Source organism: Acomys minous (assembly GCF_964271855.1).
Source record: "Acomys minous genome assembly, chromosome: 7".
Taxonomy (NCBI): domain Eukaryota; kingdom Metazoa; phylum Chordata; class Mammalia; order Rodentia; family Muridae; genus Acomys; species Acomys minous.
The window spans coordinates 22,171,414-22,182,072 of NC_140488.1; the positions used below are offsets into that span (position 1 = coordinate 22,171,414).

Consider the following 10,659-nt stretch of genomic DNA (forward strand, 5'->3'; position numbering starts at 1 on the left):
AAAAAGAAAAGGAAGATTACCAGAGTTTTCCCATCAAAATAAAGCCCTGAGTATATGATGGAATCGTCCATCTACTTTCTGTGTCCATACAGGTATCTGTACTAGACATCTCATAAAAGTAAAGTCATATACTCATGCATATAATTTTTATCTTTTCTATTTCTAACTGTTGGGTGGGGGTGTGCACTTGCCTGTAAGTGCCCATGGAGGCCATAGGGGTCAAATCCCCATGGAGCTGGAGTTACAAGTGGTTGTGAACCACCTGCTATCAGTGCTGGGAATGGAGCGCCAGTTCTCTGGAAAAGCAGTTGTGCTCCTCCCCACTGAGCCATCTCTCCAGCTTTATTCTGTTACACATTGTAGACAGACAGACAGACAGACAGACAGACAGACAGACAGACAGGCACACACGTGTGCACTTAAAATAAAAAGAAATAAAGCTTTTGCAAACATTCTCTTCTGAGATAGTGTTAATAATGATGATAATAGGGACAATAAATCTAAAGAGCCCCCCCCCCCCTTTGTCCTCTGTCTCTTGGTCCCATCACTTCCTTGAGAATAAGGTAAGTTCTTTGGTGGAAGGAAAGGCTTTGATGGGGTGATTCTTCTGGGGCTTTAGGCAGCCTCAGACAAGGAACACTTACCAACAAGAGTAGAGTAATACTGCTCCAGATAAAGGTAGTGACAGTGCTTCTGAGACTGTTGGGGGACAGCCAGCACATACCCTTACTTTCCAGGCTTCCAAGATAGAGCTATTTCCTCTTGGGGAACTTGTCTTATGACACATCCAAATAAGTATAATAGTGGCCCAGGTTATGATAGATTATATAATAAAAACCATGTGCTGTTTCCTAAAATAATTAAGTGAATTTTTTTAAACAGTTGATAGTTCAAATTCCTGGAAACAATTTTATATTAGAAACCTAAACAGCCTGAGCCATAGTTGAGAGCCAATGATGTTTTCTCCTGACAAGGAAGTCAGTCACCAGAGAATGTATTAAGTCACCTTTGGAATTTGAGGGTCAGAATGTTGAGTAGGGTAGCAGGTGACCTGGGCTGCCTAACAGTGCTTTTAAGACCTTTCCACCCAATGTGTATCATGGAGTACCATCAAATCTCTGCCCCTGAGGATATGGAACCTAGCTAGAAGGGCTAACTTAATTAGCAATGTTCTAGGAAGTTTTCATTGAGTTTGCAGTGTGCTCTTACTTGATCATACAAGTTGACATGTTTTTAAAAATATTTTTTAGATTTATTCATGTATGGGTGTGTATGTGTGTATGTATGTGCATCCATGCACCTGTCTCCATGTGTGTAGGTGCACAATGTGCACGCAAAAGCCCATAGAGGTCTCAAGAGGACATCAGAGTCACCCTGGAACTAAAGTGATGCATGGTTGTGAGCTGCCATGTAAGTGCTGCAAATGATCTTAATGACTGAACCACCTCTCCAGTCCCAGCTTTGAATGTTTTACTATAAATCCGTGTAATTTTCCTCTACTACATCCCTGCAAATTATGCCATGGCTTCTATGCCCATAGCCCAGTGCAGTGTAACCTGAAGATATTGTACTCCAACTTAAAAAGCAGGCCTATGATGAGAGAGACAATGCCTCATGAATGGGGACACTCTACTGTATTCTTTCAACACCCCATTGTTATAACTAAAGATGTTTGCAGGCTGGAATTAGCAACAAAAAATAAAGTGGAGAATTCACTGCCTAACTCCAAGAGAAGCTACTGTATCACTGTCAAGTCTTGAATCAGTTATCAAGTAAGCAAGACAGACAGCTCACTTATTTGTCAATAAGGCACACTATGAAATGTGCCTATTCTCCAAGGGGTCCCATTAGAAGAATTTAAAAAAAAAAAACAAAGGCCTGAAGTATGCCTGTTTCCCAACATCTAATGAAGAAAATCCAGACCTCCACAGAGCCTGGCTTCATTTGCAGAGCCACTCGCTTTTGCTTTCAAGTCCAAGTACTCATTTCACTCCTGAAAGTTCATAAAGGAGGTGGAGTTACTGTGGCAGGAAGGGGGCTTTTGTTGTGATTCGGAAGACAAGGAAACCCAGATCCGTTTGGGAATCAGAAACCAATGGCAGAGCCCCAGGATGTCCATGTGAATAGGCAGCGAAGTGAGTAGTGTTGCAATGAGTGCCGTTTCCTTGGAGATTGCCCCCAGTTTTATCCTCTGGGGTATGCCAGGCAATGTCCTGAGGTTTCACATACTCATGTCTTAACTGTACACAGCAAATGGAAAACACAGGGATGGATGGCAGTGTTTTTCTGTTGCTATATTAGGGCCAGATTGAAGCCATCTGCTGGAACAGGCTTGGCAAGGAAGAAACCCCCATGCTTGGCTTAGCAGTAGCATCCTCTTCCCTGCCATCTTTATTTTTAAGACAGGGTCTTCAGCCAAGGATGACCTTGAACTTCTGATCTTCCTGCTACCACCTCCCTCAAGCTGAGATTCCAAGCATTGGCCACCACACCCATTTTACACAGTGCTAGAGATTGAACCCAAGGCCTTGGCCATTTGAGACCAGCATTATAACAACTGAGCCTCATCCCTAGCCTCCCCCGCTCCCTGCCTGCCTGCCATTTTGAGGGCAACCAGAGCTATACTGTCAGTACTGTACTGTCGGTGTGAGTAACGCTCCCATGGCAACTTCTTGATACCCATTTCCTCAGCGGATGAGCATTTGCCCTCAGAGACTTTGAAAGGACCCAGAGGCTGATCTCATTGGCTGCCAAATCCTCCTCCACTGCCTGTGCAGGCCTGCTTGAGAGACCCTCACTCTCAGATCCAACAACTCCTTCTCTAAAGCGTTATGGGCAGTGGCCTCCATAGGGGTTATTATACCATCTGTTGAAAACAAAACCAGAACAGTGCATCATGATGGACTTGTTTATTGCCAGGGACTCTCATCCAAGAATAGGACCCTCAAGAGGCTGGAGAAGTGGGTGGTGGTTACTAGAGAAATATCCTGAGGGAAACAGCATCTGATTGACCCTGTTCTATGGGGAGCCTCGCTTGGAAGAGGCTACCTTGGCTATTGTGAGTGAAGGAATGATTACAGCCTGCAGCAGACTATGCCCCTTTTCCAGGTCCCAAGAGTCTTGACACTAGAAAAAAAAACTGGAAGGAAGTGTAGGGGTCATCAGTTCAGCACTGTGGTCTGACATGTGGGGCAACTGAAGGAAATGGCTTGTCAGAGGTGAAGTAGGAAGGCTGTGACCAAACCAGGCCTGGAAATCTAAAGTTCCAGACCCCGGGGGATAGTAAAGCCTCCTTGGGGAATCCAGGAGGAGGTTTTTAATAAGCAGGAATGGAGGACTCTCCTTTCAGAGCTTTGCCCAGTGCAGAAAAGCTTTCCAACACAAACAACAGGCAGCCCCTAATGACTGACTGTTATTGTAAATGGATCATCTAATCTACAACACAAAGGCCAAGAAGGCAAACCAAGAGTCAGGGCTGAGTGTGTAATTAGTACAGAGAGTTGCAGCTACCCCCTGGGCATAGTTAAACTGATTACAAATAGAAACAGATTTTTAGATGTAGTTTGGTGTAAAAGAAAAAAATCTTCTGGCTGGCCCAAAAGGTTCTCACAGAAGAACCACTCCACCACTCCAAGATAGAAGCAATATGTCCCTTTTAAGATATACACCTAACATGATAAAAATATAGGCTGGAAAATTACTGGAAAATATGAGTGATTTCGAATAAAACAGTTTGTGTGGTGTTTCTCATAATACATCTGGCTTATTGCAAAACCAAGTTGTTCCCCTTGGTATAGATTTAGCTTTTTGTAGTTTTTGTTTTAATATGTGCTCCTCTCTGATTCCCAGCTCCTCTTCCAACAGGCTTTTTGTTTCCTCAGGACCAGCTAGCTGAGTCTTTCTGGCCTAGGGCTGTAATTCACACTGGTAAGAGGGACCTTTCTAAGCACAGAGACCAGTTTGTACCGGTCCTCATGGAGAAACTGTCAGACAGCCCCTCCAGCTGCCTTCACAATAGCTTCACCACTACCGTGTACCATCACAGATGGACACACACACACATACACACACACACACATCTGGGAAGTGTGCACTCTAGCCCCTCACACTATAGAGGCTCCTTGATCTCATTGACAATCCACTGCCTACAGTCTCAGTTCTGAATGGTTTTTCTCAGTGACCCACCCAGAAAAGGCACGTCAGTGAGCCCTGCTGTAGTCATCACCATGGTCCCTGATGTAGATAGCAAAATTGGCCCAAGAAGTCATCCCAGATAGTTCTCTTTGGGAAGTAGCTCTCCCTTTGGTAATTTGCATATGCCTTCGGGTGAGCCCTATCTGTGTTTTGAAGGATGTCTACTTGGTCTAGCTATTGGTAAGGTGTCCTTACCACAGTGTGGAATTCCTTGAATGAGTAGCTAAATCTTCCCTCAGTCTTCCTCCGTGGGATACCATACATAGGCTAGCATTGTTTGTTAAAGGATATTGGATTCTATTTCCTCCAACCAAGAATGTCCCTATTTATCTTTGACCAAGATCCTATTCTTCCTCTCTCCATTAATACTTTCTTATTGTTCTCAGATCCCCTTTTCAGCTCCATTCTGCATGGTGGTGGCCCTGGCCTAAAGTGTTGCTTTGCTGGTCTTCCTGTCAGTATCACCTCAGGCATGGAACTAAGGGATTGAGTGATAGACTTCTCTTACTTAGACTTAGAGAGTGACATGCAAGCTCTAGTCATAACTTACATAAGGCTATTCCTAGAGGCCATTTAGTGGCCTAGACTTGTGCCTGGGGTTTAATGGCCTTATCCATCATCACTTATTTCTTGGGAAACAAAACTGATAATTTCCAAATCAGATTCCCAAATCAAGAACTCCACCCACTGTTCTATAAAGTTCAGCAAAGGTTTCTTCATCAAGTACGTGGTAAACTTGATGTGGAAACAATGCCTTTCGGTCATGTTTTGGGAGTTCCCTTTTGTGATTTATATTCAATAATTGATGTTCGTGGTTGTTTTTGTTTGTTTGTTTTTAATGATAAAGCTATTACTACTCCTTTAGTTCTGCAGTATATTTGGTAGAAAGAAGTTTTCCAAGAAGCAGTATGGTAAATCTGAAGAGATGGCTCAGTAGTTCAGACCTCTTGTTCTTGCAGAGAACTCAGATGCAATTCCCAGCATCCACGTACTGGTTCCCAGGCATCCCTAACTCCAGTTTCAGGAGATCCAATGGCCGCTTCTGACCTCCAGGGGCATCAAGCCCTCATGTGGTGCACATGCGCACAGACAGCCAAAACACTCATACCAAAAATTGAAAATGAATACATCTGATAAAAACTTCTTAAAATAAAAAAGAAATGTCATGGCTTCATCAGAGCTTACGGTCAGACCCTGGATTCAGATAGTACAGCTGCTGGTTTTACCAGCTGTGGAAACATAGATCAAAAACCATCACCCTGAACTTGAGCTTCCTTGCTTATAAAATGAGAATATCAATACCTACTTCACAAGTTGGTAGGAAAGGTTAAAGTAAATGAGATAAACAGCATATTGCCTGGTATATGTGAGCATTCAATCATTTAGAGATTATTATTATTATTATTATTATTATTATTATTATTATTATTATTTTGAAGCATAAGATCCAAGGAAAACGATTAGAGGGCTAAGGACACACTTGCTGTACAAGCCTGAGTTCGGTCCCTAGAATCCACGTGGAAGAGAAGCAGCTACTCCTGAGAGTTGCTCTCTGCCTTCCACCTATGCATCTTACACTCTCACACGAAATAAATAATAAATAAATCAGTAGAACTTGCATTTAAAAGGAGGAGAAACTCCTGGGTTGACCAGAAGTGTTACACCTGCTGTAGCTGCTCCACTCATCAAGACTGTAGAGTGTTAGCGGATTATTTGAAGAGCAAAGCTAATAGAGCAGGAGTGAAGTGGGAACATTAATAGATATTGTTTCATCTCGATGTTGGGCAAGAGTATCATCCAGAAAAGGAATGGTAAAGCAATGCTGAGAGCCCTCTCATTCGGGTCAACCCTAAAAATACCCCTCTTCGCTTAAGTGGAGAAGCTGCCGTGAGACCCAAGGCTTGGCTTTCAACAGATCAGCCACATGTGCTCTCTGCTTTAGTGAAATCTGATCACAACCTAAGCCTGCGCTATCCTTGCCAACTGACAGCTGACCTCGGGCTGTCTTGTGTATCCCACATAGTTCACCTTTCAGAGAAAGAGGACTGATCTCCAAGCAGAGTGTTGCTCTTTGTTCTCCCCCCTTTTTTCTTTTTGTCTATCTGTATGTACCAAGGGGGATCTGGATTACAGCCTGCTAAATTACTTTTCCTGAGGACCAGAGTTCCCTGGAAAACAAGATTTGAATTCCTATCAGCACTTGGGCAAAAAAAAAAAAACTTGCTTCTGTTTTAGAGGACTAAAATAGAATCAGATTTATCCATAGTAAAAGCTGGGTTATCATCTCTTTGGGACACAATGACAGAATTACAATACATGGCAAAATCAAAATATATTTGGTTTTTGTTAATATAAGCAGATGATCCAATAGAATACATATTATTAAGATTAATAGGAAAAATATCAATACCATCACAGGAAAAGGCAGATAATATGGAACTGTTATCCATGGAGAAATAAGCCAAAGCACAGAAAATATTGATCTATGCTAGTGAGCAAATATATGCAAATTAAAGAAACTTGGGGTAAAATGTTTTGTTTCCTTGGGTGAGGCACATTAAAATTGGTTCTCCCATCATCCCTGGTAGTATTACAGATTGTAATAGTCCCTTTGGAAAGGGGAGTCACAGCCTATGAAATCAGACCCCCTTTGGCTTTGATCTCCTCCGTTTTATTTCCTATACTAACCCATGCCAGCCTCAGAGCTGCCCTGGTCTTGGACCTGTTCTGTGAGTATTCAGGACCACATGAGTCCCCCACACTTGCTTCCTGGGACTTACTGAGTATTTTCATGGCCTGTAATGGGAGCTCTTCCTTCCTCTCCTTGCCTTCATCCAGTAGAATCCCAGTCATTTCCTCTGAGCCGGTTGGTTTGCCTCTCAGTGCCCCAAGGGGATCTTTCTGCCCTCTGGCTAGGGGACAGTTGGCAGGTTGGTGTGTAGCTCACGTCACCCTCACAAGATACTGAAATAGAAACATTAGCCACTGAGTCAAGGAAAAACCAAAAACAAAAATAAAACTAACAAACAAGGAAGTGGATTGGATCTGGAGATGCAAAATAAAAAACAAAACAAAAACCTGACCTCTGGACTGGTGATTTTGAATTTTACTTAGAAACCTCAATCTGCTTAGATTGGCCTTCTAGGGTACCATATCAAAGACATCATGTTTCTTTTCAGAACTATGCACATATTTCATACATAGCAGGCAAAGAATGTCAGACCCAGTAACCTCTCCTTAGCCTAAATTTATTTGGCATCAAATTACATCCTATGCTTTCAGATATGACCAACCAGAAGCCTCATTTACCTGAAGATAGCTAGGAATGCATCCAACACAAATTTATGAACTTGCTTAAGACATTAGGAGAATTTGCTGTGACATTTTCTGGAGGGGGGATAATTTGAACAATTCTCAAGTGTGAACTTTGTAGGTGATAATGCTATATCACAATGTCAAATGGTTGGACATGCTTGCTCAAAAGATGTGTCTTTTTTGCTGTTGTTGTATTGATTTTAAGGGAGAGGAAACTGTATGAAAGAGGAAATATTTGAGGAAAAAATAAAACAACTTTCAACAGAAAGTTACCCTGCCCTTCAACACTAAGCCCTCTTTCCTTTCTCCAACACACAAGGACAGATAAGTTTGCCCACATAGCACATGTTGATGTAAGTTCTGATGACAATGACCTTGAAGGGTACAGATCTGCCTAGGAGATGTTACAAAGGGCCAGAAACTCCCTGCTGAGTTGTTGGAGGCAAAGTAGAGAGGGGACGGCTAACTGACTCATACCCCATTGCAAAAGAGCACTTCTGGTCATCCCCCTCCACTCCAGATCCTCCAAGCATACCCTGTCCTCCCCAACTCCGGAAGCACACCCTCGCTTCCCAAACAAAAGAAAAAATTAAAGTAAGGGTTGCTCACCAGTGCAGGCGGGGGGGGGGGGGGGGGGGGGGGAGGGTTTAAGGGTGCACACCTGATCGGGTATATAGTCCTACAATTCAACTCCTTCTTCTCTTTTGACAGAACTGGCCTATGATCTGGATGTGGACGATGCTCCAGGGAACAAGCACCATGTGAATCAGGAGGACAATGAGATCACCACCTCTCACAGCATGGGGAACGTGCCATCCCCGCTGAAAATCCTGATCAGTGTGGCCATCTATGTGGCATGCTTTCTCTTCCTGGTGCACTGACTTGCCAGTGTCCCAGTGCCTGTGCTGCCCTGCAGCACCTTGTGGTCCTCCTACATAAAGGGAGCCACCTTCCTTTTTTTTTTCTTTTCTTCTTTTTTTTTTTTTTATCTTCTATGCCTCCTCCCCGCCATTAAGTAGGAGACTAATCATGTGTTACGTTTTCCAAAATCAAATGGCATCTTTATGAGGAAGGTAAATTTTAGTGGTAGGATAGATTGGTTTTTTTTCTTTGCAAAAAACACAAAAAAACAAAAAAAACCTTCAAGTTGTGCCAAATTATTTTCTTACATGTGACCGCTAGAACATGGTTGTCATGTTTCCCTCTTTTCTCTTTCTCTGCATGGATTTCTTTGAAAAAAAAATAAATAAAGATTCAAATAAAATGGTATTGAGTCCCTTTTTTAAATAAACGATCACATGTTGGATATTGATCTGATGATTTGGATTTTAATGCTAATTACGGCCCTCAAGATCTGGTTGCTGCCCAGAGGAACGCATTCTCACCTGTCTTTCTTGTGTAAACCTTGCTTCACTTAATTTAAAGTGATTGGTCAATAAAAAATGCTGAAGCTTGGGATTTGGCAGAAGAAAAAGAGGCAAAGTTTGGGGTTCACAGGCTGGGGTAGAGCGACCACGAGGTGGGGGTGGGGGGATTGTAAGGGAGTGGTGGGTGGGGCAAAGGATGGAGGAAGCATAACCCAGCAAGGACGGCCTATTGGTAAGTCGCTGGGTTGTGTAGCTGAGAGACAGTTGAATAGTTTAGAGGGTTGAAATGCGCCCAAGCCAAATGCTTTAGCTTGTAAAATAAATCATAGTCTCTCTGTGTCAGTTATTTTGGAAGCTAGCGGGGGTCAAGAAAACAGTTATTTTTTAGATAAACTCATACAGTCATATACTTCTCCCTTTGTGAAAAATTTCTCCCTCTTATCTGTCTTTCTGTTCAGTATAATCCCATTGGGATTCAAAATGTCCTTGCAACCACTTCTTTACCTACACCTTCTGAGTGAGTACCAATGCTGGCCTCAAGTCCTGATTAAACCTCTCACTCCCAAGGTGCATAGCATGCCCAGTGTCCATAGAGAAACCTTAGGTTGGATTATCCTGCCTATGAGACCAAAGGTGGCTCAAAAGAGTTCGGCCGTGGCTTCTCTGTACAAAAGTCACTTTGGCACTGAAGAGATCCCTGTGATGCTACCTTGCTTGCTTTAAAAGCATGAAGACTTGGTAACCTGCTATCCTTCCTCTGAGTGCCACCAGGTCTCCCCCTCCAGGGGACATGGTCAAATATGAGGCACCAGAGTTTGTGTGAAAGTCATACCTGACTCTCCACTCAACTGTGGAGAATGTTCTGTCCATTGGCTAGATCTGGGTAGGGGTTTAAAGTTTACCACCAGTATTGTCCTTGGCTGGTGCCTTAGTTTGAGCAGGACCCCTGGGCCCCAATCTGCCTATCATAATGATCTACTATACCCTATGAGCATATACAGGGGGAGGAAATCCCCCTCAGGAACAGTCATAGGGGTGAGGAATAAGGGGAAAATGGGAGGGAGGGAAGAATGGGAGGATACAAGGGATGGGATAACCATTGAGATGTAACAAGAATAAATTAATAAAAAATTAAAAAAGAAAGAAAAGAGGAAGGAACAGAGAGGGACAGAAAGAAAGAAAGAAAGAAAGAAAGAACAAGAAATTTATATGTGCTAATCTCCTTAATGGTTTTACAAGATTGGTCCTATTAATGTAATACCCCTTTGTGAGAAAATAAAGACACAAAAATTGAAGAAAAAAAAAAGCATGAAGACTTGAGTTCAATCCCCAGAACCCACACGAAGAGTGCAAGGTGTGCTGGCTCATGCTTCTTTTTTTTTTTTAACTTTATTACAATTAGTAAAATTGTCACCGCTCAGTTTCTCACTTAACTCCTCACTCTTGCTGTCACCGGCACACTTCTGTTGGCCACCTGATGAGCATCACTTTCAAACATCCACTTGTCTTTGTCCCTTGGAAATTTGGGCTTACCTTTTCCTAAACAAGTTTTGTTTTCTGTTTTGTTGTTAGTGGTTTTGTTGCTGTTTCTAGTTTTATTGCCTGATATAACTTGTATGATTCATAGTGCTTGGTGAAATGTAAAAATCAAGAGGCTATCTTTGTTTTGGAGAAAGTTTGAAAATTCAACCATTCATTATTTTTATTTTTATTATAATTTATTCAGATTACATCCCTATTGCTATCCTTTGCTTGTATCTTCCCATTCCTACCCTCCCTCCCT

At 42.5% G+C, this 10,659-nt stretch overlaps 1 protein-coding gene and 1 long non-coding RNA gene across 2 annotated transcripts in view; one reads left to right on the plus strand and one right to left on the minus strand.

The window, feature by feature from the left end:
* Positions 1 to 7,071, minus strand: part of LOC311602270 — a 73,942-nt gene extending 66,871 nt beyond the window's left edge. The window contains exon 1 of the long non-coding RNA XR_014780712.1: positions 6,975 to 7,071. This is a non-coding gene — a long non-coding RNA (uncharacterized lncRNA). The remainder of the gene's footprint in view (positions 1 to 6,974) is intronic.
* The window catches only part of GPC3 (glypican 3), a 346,350-nt gene extending 337,577 nt beyond the window's left edge, over positions 1 to 8,773 (plus strand). The window contains exon 8 of the mRNA XM_084790106.1: positions 8,221 to 8,773. Coding sequence (XP_084646232.1) covers positions 8,221 to 8,390 — 170 coding nt within the window. The 3' untranslated portion in view covers positions 8,391 to 8,773. The remainder of the gene's footprint in view (positions 1 to 8,220) is intronic.
* The last annotated feature ends 1,886 nt before the right edge of the window (positions 8,774 to 10,659 follow it).